Source organism: Sus scrofa, chromosome 10, assembly GCF_054392235.1.
Source record: "Sus scrofa isolate SSC_HxYL_T2T_F1_AM1 chromosome 10, Sscrofa_HxYL_maternal_Yorkshire_Landrace_v2.0, whole genome shotgun sequence".
Classification (NCBI taxonomy): Eukaryota; Metazoa; Chordata; class Mammalia; order Artiodactyla; family Suidae; genus Sus; species Sus scrofa.
Genome location: NC_139392.1, coordinates 56,541,693 through 56,556,057, shown reverse-complemented (window position 1 = coordinate 56,556,057; position 14,365 = coordinate 56,541,693). Strand labels below are relative to the sequence as shown.

The 14,365-nt window shown below is 44.6% G+C and overlaps 1 protein-coding gene across 4 annotated transcripts in view; it reads left to right on the top strand.

Moving 5' to 3' along the window:
- The window catches only part of NTRK2 (neurotrophic receptor tyrosine kinase 2), a 394,884-nt gene extending 384,403 nt beyond the window's left edge, over positions 1-10,481 (top strand). For all 4 annotated transcript variants that reach the window (XM_021064645.2, XM_021064643.2, XM_084979791.1 and 1 more), the window contains 2 exons: positions 7,262-7,420; positions 8,609-10,481. In XM_021064645.2, the coding sequence (XP_020920304.1) occupies positions 7,262-7,420; positions 8,609-8,794 (345 nt within the window). In that variant the 3' untranslated portion in view covers positions 8,795-10,481. The remainder of the gene's footprint in view (positions 1-7,261; positions 7,421-8,608) is intronic.
- Positions 10,482-14,365: the final 3,884 nt, after the last annotated feature.

The following is a 14,365-nucleotide window of genomic DNA, read 5'->3' as shown; positions in this document are numbered from 1 at the left end:
TTCGGGCACCATCCTTTGTAACATGAAGGCAAGCCAATGTCTACCCAAGAGGGTAATTATTGGGTTCAAGTGAGATCGTGAGATCATTGAGTAGAAATTCTTTGTAAATTGCTATGTGTTGACCGATGATGATGGGGCAGCATGGTGGCAAGTGGGTCATTACAGAGCTAGAAGACCAGTCTGTTGGGTTGAGGAACATAAAAATTGAGAGTCCAAGTTAACTCCCCAGCTAAGTAGATATCCCAGGTGGCATCAGTTCCTTCTGGTAAATTTAGTGAAGAGCATGTGTCCAAGCCAAGTTGATCACCGTGGCATCTATGCTGGCACCCTGGCATAGCTGGCCATTAGAGCAGCAGTGCTGACTCCCAGTGTCATTCTTGGGATTACATTCCACCTCACAGATATTTAAGCAAGAGTGTCAGGGCCAATTGCCAAGTGGCACCATACAAAACAAATATCTCATTGTGTTTGTCACCGCACAGTATGTGGTTTCATGAGGTCCAGAAACCATCCAGTGAATGGAATGTGACAGTCATTTGTAACAAGGGTGGCTTTTTTTTTTTTTTTTTTTACTTTTACTTTTTGGGTCTACTTCTGTGACATACTCCAAAATCCTGAGACAGGGCTGCAAAGGAAACATTCAGAAACGTTCTAGAGAATTCCGTGGCTCAGCGCTAAGGAACCCAACTAGTATCGATAAGGATGCAGGTTCTATGCCTGGCCTCACTCAGTGGGTTAAGGATCTGGTGTTGCTATGAGCTGTGGCGTAGGTCCCAGACGCGGCTCGGAGCCTGCATTGATGTGGCTGTGGTATAGGCTGGCAGCCGTTCCCAACCCCTAGCCTGGGAACCTCCATATACCTTGGGAGTGGCCATAAAAAGAAGAAAAAAAAAAAAGTTAAAAAAGAAATGTTCTAAGCAGGTTTAGAAAACTTGTGAACCCTGCCTGAACTTGTATTAGATTCCCCCACTGCTCGCCCTTTTGACATCAGAACAAGCAACGCATTATTTATAACAGCATGTGTGAAACCCCAGAGGAGATTCTAGAAAGAATTAGAGTGAAAAATCTGTCCCAAAGAGACTGCAAACATAAAGTAAAGGATCAGATGGGAAAACATGTAAATCCAAATTTGAATCTTTATTTTTTTCCTCCTTTAAAGGACACACAGGCTTTTTCTCTGGCCTTTAGCACTGCAAGGCAGAGGACCAGGAAGAGGATGTGTTCTAAGCAGAGGCCCCCAGAGTACTTGTCATTGCAGAGTGAGGCGCGGGGGAGAGTTACAGGGTGGACTCTTCCCATTGAGAAAGTAAGATAATAGGAAGCTCCTGTCGTGGCGCTGTGGTTAACGAATCCAACTAGGAACCATGAAGTTGCAGGTTCGATCCCTGGCCTTGCTCAGTGGGTTGAGGATCCGGCATTGCCATGAGCTGTGGTGTAGGTTGCAGATGTGGCTCAGATCCCGTGTTGCTGTGGCTGTGGTGTAGGCCGGTGACTACAGCTCCGATTAGACCCCTAGCCTGGGAACCTCCATATGCTGCAGGAGCGGCCCTAAACAAGGCAAAAAGACAAAAAAAAAAAAAAAAAAGAAGAAGAAGAAAGAAAGTAAGATAATAAAGTCTGCAGAGAAAGAAGCAACACCTAGAAAGCATTCAGTTTATTAAAATTCATAAAGGGGGAGTTCCCATTGTGGCTCAGCAGGTTAACAAACTGACTAGGATCCATGAAGATGTGGGTTTGATCCCTGGCCCCGCTCAGTGGCCTAAGGATCTGGCCTGGGAATTTCCATATGCTGCAGGTGTGGCCCCAAAAAGGAAAACAAAAAACAAAAATTCATAAAGGGCTTTCACTGAGTATTTAGCTTGTGATAACCCTGGGAGGTATATATTGTTTACTCACAGTTTATCGTTGGAAAAACTAGGACACTGAGACTTCTGGCAACTAGTGAGTTTAACCCAAATAGGAAATAGTGCAATGGAGTATGCAATGCAGAATTTTGTTGTTTGGTTTGGTTTGTTTTTTTATGGCCATACCTGTGACATACGGAAGTTCTCAGGGTAGTCAAATCAGAGCTGCAGCTGCCAGTCTGTGCCACAGCCAAGGCAACACTGGATCCAAGCTGCATCTGCAACCTACACCGCAGCTTGCAGCAACACTAGATCCTTAATCCATTGAGCGAGTCCAGATATCAAACCTGCAACGATGTTGGGTTCTTAACCAGCTGAGCTACAATGGCAATGCCTGTTGGGTTTTTTAATGGAGGTATAATAGACATATAAGGACATATAACGTTATATTTGTTTCACATATGCAACGTGATTGGATATTTATATATATTGCAAATTGATCTCTGAGACAAGTTGACATCTGTCACCTCACATGCTACAATATTTTTGTTGTGATGAAAACTTTTAGGATCTACTTTCAAATATGCAATACAGTATCATTAACCACAGTTACCACCCAGTGCGTTTCATTCCCAGGACTTACTTATTTTTCAACTGGAAATGTATACCTTTGGCACTCTTCTAAATTGAGCGTTGTCCACTGCACAGCAGCTGGAAATGCACAAAGAATAAGGAAAGCCTGGCGCCTCCATAGGTTAACATGTCCCCAAGTGGGTTTTTTTTACTGTCCGGTTCTACCAATATATGTAAGTGGTTCTCCATCTCTCTCCCTCTTCACGAACACACAAAATTCATTTAATTCACTATGTTAAAGTTAAATCTCTTCTTTTTGCCAAGCTCCTGAGACCCTTCGAGGGAATTCTGGCATTAAGAATCTCCAAGAAGAACAGACCTGAGGTTGCCAAGGGGGAGGGAGAGGGAGTGGGATGGACTGGGGTTAATAGATGCAAACTATTGCCTCTGGAATGGATAAGCAATGAGATCCTGCTGTGTAGCACTGGGAACTGTATCTAGTCAATTCTGATGGAACATGATGGAGGATAATGTGAGAAAAAGAATGTATACATGTATGTGTGACTGGGTTAATTTGCTGGACAGTAGAAAATTGACAGAACACTATAAACCAACTATAATGGAAAAAATAAAAATCATTAAAAAAAAAAAAGAAGAATCTCCAAGAAATGAAGAGGGTTCAGGTAATGGTGTATTTGACACCTTTGACCGGGCACCACATGTGGAGAGCTAGCGCTTAAGATTTTGAGGGCCTGGTATCCAAAAGACACCAGAATACCCTGGTCTTCCCTTCACTACCAGAGACCAACTATATATTGATGATACCTCTAGATATACAATCTAGTTTCAATATTTTTCTAATTGTGACATCACTATTTCAATTTCCATTATTGAAATTATTATTGTTGCTATTCCCACCAAAGAATTAATTATATTGAGAGGGCCCTGGTGGTCTAGTTGTTAGGACTCGACATTTTGACTACTGTGGCTGGGGTTCAATCCCTGGTCTGGGAATTGAGATCCCACATTAAGCTGCTGTACATTAAAGGGACTCATAGGAGGTCTTTTTGTGGCTCCGTGGGTTAAGAACCCAACTAGTATCCACGAGGACATAGGTTCGATCCTGGGCCTCGCTCAGGGGGTTAAGGATCCATTGTTGCCATGAGCTGTGGTGTAGCTCACAGACACGGCTCAGATTTGGCATTGCTGTGGCTGTGGTGTAGGCCAGCAGCTGTAGCTCCGATTGGACCCCTAGCCTGGGAACCTCCATATGCCATGGGTACGGCCCTAAAAAGACAACAAAAAAATTTTTAAAAAAAGAATTATGTCTCTTTCACTAAAAACCCAGGCAGAGAACTCTCACTCCACGTAACCGGGATCATGTAGCTCCCTGCACTTCCACAAAGCCTCCCCTGGGTCCTGGGGTGTAGCTGTCAGCACCCTGGGACCATTCCACCTCGGTGCCCTGAGTGTCAGTATCTGAAAACATGTGTGTTGCAGACCACCTTACCCAAAATCCTGGGTACCTGGGGTTACAGGTTTGTTACCCAGTCACGTGTCCAGCCAGCCAGAAATATTCCCATATGGCTGTGTCTGTTTGACCACCAGAGCCCTTTCCAGTCAGTGCCCATGTCACCCAGGTTGTGTTTTGAATATTGACTCTGATGGTAAATATGGGCATCGCCTTCAGGCAAGTCAAGACAGCTCCGTAAGGGAAATCGGTGCTCCTTGAGCAGTGACTACCTGTCCCCACAGAGCGAGGAGTGAGTGAGGATCCTGAAAACTGATGGAAGGCCATGAGCCTGCACCTAGTGCATGAGCTTTTGGTGTATTCAAAGCTGAAGAGTAGGAGTTTCGTTGTGGCTCAGTGGTAATGAATCTGACTAGGATCCATGAGGATGCGGGTTCGATCCCTGGCCTTGCTCAGTGGGTTAAGGATCCAGCATTGCTGTGAGCTCTGGTGTAGGTAGCAGACATGGCTCAGATTTGGAGTTGCTGTGGCTGAGGCATAGGCTGGCAGCTGCAGCTCCAATGCAACCCCTAGCCTGGGAATCTCCATATGGATCCAAGCTGCATCTGCGGCCCTTAAAAAAAAAAAAAAAAAAAAAAGCTGAAAAGTAAAGAGACAGGGGTCCTTAACCGTTAGCCAGCAAGTTATGTCTCAACTTGTCAAATTTGGATTCCTCGAACAGAGAAGAATGGGGAGGAGAGCATTCTTTCACAGGCAGGCTTTCTTTTTATTTTATTTTATTTTTTTTTAACTTTTTTTTTTTTTTTTTTTTTTTCTTTTTAGGGCCACACTAGAGGCATGTGGAGGTTCCCAGGCTAGGGGTCACAGCAGAACTACAGCTGCTGGCCTACACCACAGCCACAGAAACTTGGGATCCAAGCTACAGCTGTGACCTACACCATAGCTCATGGCAATGCCGGAACCTTAACCCACTGAGTGAGGCCAGGGATCGAAGCTGCAACCTCATGGTTCCTAGTCAGATTCATCTTTGCTGTGCCACGACGGGAACGCCAACATTTTTTCTTAAAGTATAGTTGATTTACAATATATCTTCCATTGCTGCTGTACAGCAAAGTGACCCAGGTCTACACAGTTCTCTGTGCTGTACAGTAGGGCCCCATTGCCCATCCCTTCCATGCGTGCTTTCTTGGATGCTAAGAGCATCATCTGACATCACTGAACACATTAAACATCTCTCCTTGGGTTCTGGAGTTGAGCAGCATTTTTCATTAGTCCATTTCCTTCCGTTAATGAGTCAGAAATGGATACAGAGGAGTCTAATTTAGCAGAAACTCTCTCTCTGTGGCATCGGTCTCAGAATTCCGGGGCTGGGAGTTGTTGGGGAGTCTTACTCCTGCTGTTGTCGTGTGTGCTCACTCACTGCCCTGGTGTCAGCACAGTATTTGGGCTGGTAGTGCTGGGGTCACCAGTGGGACCTGCCACCCCCTGGGCTCCTGTGCAGAAATCCAATCTTTGTTTGAGAATTAGACAGCCTTGATGGGCTATAAACCTGTTCATAGAATTATTGGGTTTATTTTATTTTTATTTATTTTATATTATTATTATTATTATATTCGCCTGCTGTATGCAAAATTCCCCAGCCCAGGAATCCAACCTATGCCACAGCAGTGACCTGAGCCACAGCAGTGACAGTGCCAGATTCTTTTTTTTTTTTAGTTGTTATTTCCCCAATACAATTTTTTTTCCTACTGTACAGCATGGTGACCCAGTTTCACATACATGTACATATTCTTTTTTCTCCCATTATCATGCTCCGTCATAAGTGACTAGACATAGTTCCCAGTGCTACACAGCAGGATCTCATTGCTAGTCCATTCCAAAGGCAATAGTTTGCATCTATTAACCCCAAGCTCCCAATCCACCCCACTCTCTCCTCTCCCCCTTGGCAATCACACGTCTATTCTCCAAGTCCATGATTTTCTTTTTTGTGGAAAGGTTCATTTGTGCAGTATATTAGATTCCAGATATAAGTGATATCATATGGTATTTGACTTGCAGTATGAGAGTCTCTAGTTCCATCCATGTTGGTGGAAAGGGCATTATTTTGTTCTTTTTTATGCCTGAGTAGTATTCCACTGTGTATATATACCACATCTTCCTAATCTAGTCATCTGTTGATGGACATTTGGGTTGTTTCCTTGTCTTGTAGTGCTGGATTCTTAATCCCCAGGCCACCAGGGAACTCGTGGAATTCTTTGATTTTTCTCCAAGAAGTGGGAAAGCCTAAACAAGTCTCTTTGGTCAAAGCTTTCTTTGCCTGTGCTACTGCTGTTGCCATCTAGAGCCTCACCCTGGGTGTTTTTACTAAAATGGGCTTTTCCAAAACTTTGTTTATTTTCTTGATTTATTTAAACTTTGCTGAAGTGGCCTACAGTAGATAAAAGTCTTGACTCAAAGGCCTGACTGCTTTGTGTCCACCCTGAACCTCGGGGGCCTCCTCTGTAAAATGGGAATAACCATCACTGCCCAGACTGTTTCTGGGTGGTGATGAGGAAGTTCCAGGGAGCTCTGCTCACTTTCCTGACACTTTTTTCTTTCTTTCTTTCTTTAGGGCCGCACCCTCGGCATATGAAAGTTCCCAGGCTAGAGATCTAATTGGAGCTACAGCTGCTGACCTACCACAGCCTCAGCACCTCGGGATCCGAGCTGCACCTGTGACCTACATCACAGCTCACAGCAACGCCGGATACTTAACCCACTGAGGGAGACCAGGGATCGAACCTACGTCCTCATGGATCCTAGTCAAGTTCGTTACCCCTGAACCACGACGGGAACTCCTCTCCTGATGCTTTAAAGGAGAAAGAAGCTGTGGCCTTGCTAAGGAAGCAGTCACTCGGTGGCTCATTGGGGATGCAACACCCTCACTTGTTACTCTCGCCAAAGTGATCATGAGCATTGGAAGATCAGGTCATCCTCACAGCAGAAAGTATGCGTGTCTGTGTTTTACAAGACGAACATCCACCCAATTGTCGTCTCTCCCCCTGGCTAGTTTTGAGAAACAGAGATAACGCAAATAACGTGGAAAACATCACATGACCCTTCTCTGCCTCTGTCTCTTTTGCTGGAGGTGAGACACCAATCATATTTCCCTTATGTTTATAAACAGTTAAAAGGAGTGAATACAAACAAAGGAAAGGTGGGAAAAAATGCTCCCCCCTGTGATGGTGGTTGTCTAACTATAAATGTAATAAAATTCATTGAGTAATTTAAAAAAAAATGCTCCCCACATGTCCCTTCCACATCTTTACCCCTTGACGGTGGGCACCTGCTTTCTGGGTGACTGATGACACCGCGTTTACCCCTTTTCCGCCAGGTCGGTGGCCACACGATGCTGCCCATCCGCTGGATGCCTCCAGAGAGCATCATGTACAGGAAGTTCACCACAGAGAGTGACGTCTGGAGCCTGGGGGTCGTGTTGTGGGAGATCTTCACATACGGCAAACAGCCCTGGTACCAGCTGTCCAACAATGAGGTGGGTGGCAGGCGGCGACAAGACCCCCTCGTGGACCAACACCTCGGGAAGGGATGCTTCCAATGAAGCCACGTGAGATGGTGTCTTGACTTGTAGCGCCCGGATGCCTCCGGGTACCTAAAGGTCATGGCCAAAGGAGAGTCACTCTACAAACAGAAGTGTCCTAGAAAGAAAAGCACAGCATGGGTGGTCGCGCCAGTGATTCTCCAGCAAAGGGACCCAGAGATCATTTTTGTGCTGCTTATCTAGGACATTGAGAGCAGATGTGGCGTCCTGGTGCCCTTGGCATCCAGCTGGGTTTTGGGTATTATTCCAAGAAGTTTTCCAGGGTCTCTCCTTTTCTCAGCACATTGCACTAGAACATTTACTTCTAGCTCATGCCTTTTTGTTTTCCTTTTCTAATCGTTTTGCAAATATGTCTCCATCTAAGGTGTCACGTCTTGGTCAGACACCTTATTCCCTCAAGGCTCACCCTGGTCTTTTACTCAATTCCATCATCTAAAGTGACCGCTCATTTCTGTAGCCTGGGGTTCCCCGGCCAGTCAGCGCCCTGACACAAAAGTGACCCGGGTTCCATCTCAGGCCAGGAAAACGAAACACACAGTGGGATTCCAGGGTGTGGTTTGGGAGTGTTCCGTGTAGATAAATTATTTCTCCGCCAGTTTGGTGACATTAGTGTGGCTTGAAAAATGGATAGAAACCCCTGACATTAACCATGATAAATCAGCCCAGAACAACTGCTCTCTTCCTTCTGAAAAAAAAAAAAAAAAAAAAAAAAAAAAGTAAACAGGGAGTGGGGTTCACTTTATTGTTTTGTTTTGTTTTGGGATGGTTCTTCTTTTGTCTTTTTAGGGCCACACCCATGGCATATGGAGGTGCCCAGGCAAGGGGTTGAATTGGAGCTGTAGCCACTGGCCTACACCCCAGCCACAGCAATGTGGGATCCGAGCCACATCTACGACCTACACCACAGCTCCCGGCAACACTGGATCCTTAACCCACTGCTTGAGGCCAGGGATCGAACCTGCGTCCTCATGGGTACTAGTCAGATTTGTTTGTGCTGAGCCACGACAGGAACTCTGGGAGTGAGGTTCTTCAAAGCAGCGCTCTCTGGGCACGGGCATTTATGGTATCTGCACTTTTATTCCTCTTTTATTCCGATCCTGTGTCTGCTCTCTGTCCATCCAGGTGATTGAATGCATCACTCAGGGCCGAGTCTTGCAGCGACCTCGAACATGCCCCCAGGAAGTCTACGAGCTGATGCTGGGGTGCTGGCAGCGAGAGCCCCACATGAGGAAAAACATCAAGGGCATCCACACGCTCCTTCAGAACTTGGCCAAGGCATCTCCCGTCTACCTGGATATTCTAGGTTAGGGCCCTCTCCCCACACCCATCCTTCCCAAAGCACCTCCTCAGATGGGCCGAGAGGACGCACGTCGTGTAAGTGCCGCTGGATGCCATCAACCTGCTGTTCTTCACTCTTGACAGTATTAACTGCAAAGACACCGAGAAGCTTTCCGAGGGAAGCAACGTGTTCTCCACCCGTAGACACAGTCTGGACTTCTTTTTGGCATTCTCTCTTTCTCTTTTTCCATCTCCCTGGGTTTATCCCCTAATTTTTCTTTCCTTCTTTTTTTGTCTTCTCTGCTTCACAGCCCTTACCCTTTCTTCTTCTTCTTCTTCTTCTTCTTTTTTTAAAATCAATCTGGCTTCTGCATTACTATGAACTCTGCATAGACAAAGGCCTTAACAAACCTAATTTGTTATATCAGCAGACACGCCGGTTTGCCCACCACAACTAACAATGCCTTGTTGTATTCCTGCCTTTGATGTGGATGAAAAAAAGGGAAAACACATATTGGACTTCAACTTTGTCACTTCTTGCTGTACAGACATCGAGCGTTTCTATGGATTCACTTCTATTTATTTATACTTATTACTGTTCTTCTTGTTTGGGGATGGCTTAAGCCTGGGTATGAACAAGGAAGACTGGTGTTCCATCTGGGAAGACTTTTATCTGTGGGAGATGAAAACCAGAGAGAGAGAGAGAGAGAGAGAGGATTTATGATAAACCACAGTCTGGGAGGAACAAAGACCACCCTTGGGATCGGCTGGTGTTGATCCCAACCTAAGGAAAAGCCAGCGACTGTTGGCTGGCAGGAGTGTGTTCAGCACCTTCCCTGAGACCTTTCTGAGGAGTCCCAAGACTGTGGACCTCTGTACGGTGGACTCTTCTTTCCCATCACTGGAAACACTGGTGTGAATGACGGCCAAAGGATGGCTTCCGGGAGGCAGGAGGGCGCACCACACGTTCCGAGCGTCTTGTCTTTGGAGGCCGTGGTGATGGCCCTGGTTCGATTTTCCAGGTGTCATCCCCTGAGCCTTTGGCAGGTTCCGTCGAAAAATAGGTGGAATCTGGTCCAGCGATCATTTCAGGGTCAGGTGGGAAAGCCAAGGACTTGGAAACAGTAGGACGCGCTATCCATTGGGAGGCAAGTGTCTCTCACCTTGGACTTTTCAGATAGCGCGTCCCTCCGACCCCGCCCTCCACCCCACCGGTCCCCTTAACTGTGCAAGCAAAATTGTGCATGGTCTTCGTCGATTTAATACCTTGTGTGCAGAAACTACCGCTCCAGACGTCGTGCCCCTGTTATGTAGAGCAGATCCCATAAAAAGGTATACCTTATATAATTAGGGGAAGCTAATGGAATTCATTAGCTGAGTAGAAATGTCTCTGGGTCATATGGTGGTGATGGGTTTTAACGAATAGGGACCCTGAAACCTGGATATCCTCGCCCACGTCTCGCCCACTGAGGGACTGTGGGAAGGGCCAAATCAACCCCCTGGAGGGAAAGGAAACCTCGCCGCCCCCCAAGGGGTCTCACCTGCATCGATGTTCAGTGTACACAGGCCAAGACCTTGCTCTGGGCTCTGGTTGGCAGAGTGGTTTCATACCAAGTGTACTCCGTTGTCAATCCGCTGTTTTGTTTTCTTCACTCCATTTAAAAAAAGGAAAAATAAAAAAAATGAGACACAGCCTACCAATGGGAGGCTACGCCCAGACCAAGCGTTAGAGGTGTGCTTCTGGGCATAGTCATGGGTTTGGGGAAAAGAGGTTGTAAATTTAACTAGAAATTTATCATTATCTGGGTGATCAGTTCTACCAAGGAAGAAACAATGTTTTTCTGTTCCTCAAGAAAACTTGCTACCCTCTGTGAGGGGAATTTTGCTAACCGGACATCTTTCTAACATGAGCCAGATTGAAAGGGAGTGATTCGAATTCAACTTAGGTCATTTTATTTCCTATTTGTTTCTGAAGGTGCAATGGCTCTATTTGGGTTTGGCCTGCGTCCTGAATTACTGGAGCACCTTAGTTTCCATTCTAGGCAGGGAAAGCCAGTTCTCAAAACAAAACAAAACAAAAAAAAACAAAAACAAAAACAAAAAGTGTCCATTAACAGAGAACAAAAGGAGATCCATTCGCATCTGCTGTCAAGTGAAGGGGGTTGGACCAAGAAGATGAACTCTGTAGTCCTTTTGAGTTCTGTCCTGGCCTCTGAGATATGTGTGTTGAATTGTTTCCTTGGTTGGTGGGGAAAAAAAAAAATCCTCCAGAGTATACATAATAATCTAACGAAAGCCATATTTCCATGATATATACCTGCACGTATATATCCTATTAAGGACCCATGGTACTGCTAAAACACCTTGGCACCCTGTGAAGCAGTAAGAAGAGGCAGATTTGTACACAACTTTTTCGTTTCCATAAGTGACAACCTGAAAACCCACGCAGGTTCGTCCTTCTGTGCGACGGGCCAGCTGCTCTGGGGGAAGAAGCTGCAAGTTATTTGTTTTCGCAGAGAGCAAAGGAGATAATACTCTAAGGGATCACATTCAAGGAGGACTGTGCAGTTTTAGAGCAAGGATTTGTTTATGAGGGAATGAGACTACTCCCTATCCCGGTGTTATCTTTTCCTCTGAAGGCAAAAAAAAAAAAAAAAAAAAAAAATTCTCTACCTTCTGACAAGTCCCTCAAGGTCTTGAAATCAAAGGTTCTACGCAAGTGCAAAGTTTTATAGTTATTTATATTGCTGATTACTATTAATTTTTTCCCCTCTGTTGTCTCAAGCGTATGCACTGATTGCAGAGATGTTTTGCATTCAAAACACCCCAGATCGCTTTGAAAGGAGCCGAGCGAACCACAGACTATCTTCAAGTCTCCATCCCTGCTCCACCACAACTCCCTCTCTTCCTCATGCTCTTGTAATTTTCAGAAAAGGGGCATCGTTGTTCTGCAATGTAAAGATCACAGGATAGGACCTGCCATCAAATGCGTTAAGAACTACAACGGGAGTGGTGGTGATACACCTAACTCTCCAGCCCAAACTCAGTCTGACAGTTGTTTCCATTTATATATCCTGTTTAATAGTTTTCCGAACACTTTTCACATATGGTGGCACATCGTTCCCATTTTTTTACAGGTGAGGACATTGAGATGCAGAGAAATTAAACATGCTAGAACTCTCCAGGCACCTCTGGGACTTAATCTGGGTCCTCTTACCCTCAAACATATACAAACACACAGTCCAGGAAAGCAAGCACGCTAACAAATTCCTAAAGCAGAATATGAGGTTGGAAGAGCAGAATGCAATATGTGAGATGACAAGCAGTTGAGATGTCATGCTGTGTAATCGTGATCACGGCTTCAGCTAAATTCTTGTCCCCTACCCTGGCATCATCAGGCTTCTTTAGAGAGCATTTTGAACTATGCTATAAAAGATTATATCAGCATTCATATTATGTGCTCCCATGGGCGCTCCCTGTGGTGTTTCCATATATCCACATAAGTGTTATAAATACTTGATTTATACATAGACAAACACACATGTATAGTGTGTGAGCTTATGTATAAATGTATAGGCACACAGATTAATAGAGATCATCATACATAGGGTGCAATATGAATAATTTGCTTCAAATCTGCTAAATAGAATTTCCCATTGTGGTGCAGCAGAAACGAATCTGACTGGTATCCACGAGGTTGAGGGTTCGATCCCTGCTCAGTGGGTTAAGGATCCGGCATTCCCCTGAACTGCGGTGTAGGTCACAGATGATGCTCAGATCTGAGGTTGCTGTGGCTGTGGTACACCAGCAGCTACAGCCCCAGTGTGACCCTTAGCCTGGAAACTTGCATAGGCCAAGGGTGCGGCCCTTAAAAAAAAAAAAAAAAAAAAAAAAAAAAAAAAAAAAGGGGGAAAAAAATCTGCTAAATCACCAAAACCTTTTAAGGTTATGTTGCTGTTAGTGCTTCCATTCTCCCTGTGGGTAACACTCCGTCACACTTTTCAAGTCTGCAAAGTACCGCCCGGGGGGAAGATATATTGAAAATGATGCGCTTCCCCCAAACAACTGAATCAAAGCCATCCCACGACATCGAGTCCTTTCTCTGGCTCCTTACAAAGGGAAATGCAGCCTGAAATAGATCTCCTTGTGTAAAGACCCAAAAAAGGAAAATTGATTAAAAAAAAAAATCGTTTCACACATTTATTAGTATCACACTCATCTTGTCCCACTGTGACCCCTTTGCACTTGTATTTAGAGCCCAAGTATTCCAGCAGAGACCTGGAGTGTTGGGAGCCCAGGGCCCTGAAGGCCAATGATGAGATTCCGAGACCCCATGGCAAGGCAGGCGATGCTTGGGTAATTCCCGTATCTTAGCAGAATGCAAGAGACAAGGATGTAAAATGCTCTTCTTTGCAAAGAGCCACCACCACAGGATCCCCTGGTCAGGAATAGACTTTTTTTTTTTTTTTTTAATGTTTCCTTTTGTCAATGGGACCACCTATCATGTCAACAACAGTAAATTGTCTGTCCAATTAAATGACTGCAGACACACATACCAATTCTCAATTCTCTTGCTCTCTCTCCTTTTTTTTTTTTTTTTTTTTTTTTTTTTTTTTTTTTTTCCCATTCGAGGACTTTTGTTTCCAACGTTGAGCTTTTGTTTGGCCCTCTATCACTGTGGCAGAAAAATCTCACCAAAAGGAGGATGGTCCGGGACCCAACTCCTCAGATGTCGAAGGGAGCATGAAAGAAAGTTCTTCACAATCCATAATGGTAGGCTGCAGAGACTCCGAGGTGAAGACAACCAATGGTTTTCTAAAGAATTAGGGGTGGGAGGGGTGAGTAATTAACTATGACAGCATAGGAAGGGGTATATTCTTGTGGTCAGGGCTGGAATGAATCGCTGCTGCTATGAGTCAAAGGTTCTCCGATATATCCTTAGTTTTTGTAGTTTTCCCTTTTTTTTTTCCCCTTTTCCCTTTATTTATTTATGTATTTATTTATTTATATACATATATATTTTTTTGCTCCATTCATCACAAACACAAAGCAAAGCAAAAAAAAAAAAAATATATATATATATATATATATGTATACGTGTTGCAGGCAAAACACTGTGAATTTCACAACAGCAACCAAGCAACTCTTTCGCCATCTTAACATAACGTCTCAGGAGACGCAATGGGAAAACATGGGATGTTATTTTTTTAGTCTATGCATTCTAGGCCGGGTCTGTGTTTGTTTTATTTCTTTGGTCTGTGCATTAATGAAAATGATCCTGAGTGAAGGTTGGCTGAAGGCCCAACATACTGGAGCCAGCGGAATAAAAGCTGCTAATCGCCACAGGTTTGAACTGGAAAAAAAGAAATTCGGAGAAAATGAAATGTAAAGGCCTACATCTTGCAGCTTGTATATCTTACTACTGCTTTAAAAAAAATGTATTAAAACAGCTGGAAATGTTTTCAATACAAGGTCTTTGAATTAAATGTGGATTTTAAATATATAATCCCTTGACAAATGACCAAATTATGAACTCTCGCTCCCTGCGTTCATTGATCATGACCTGTCACTTACAAATCTGCCTAGAGATGTGGACACTCT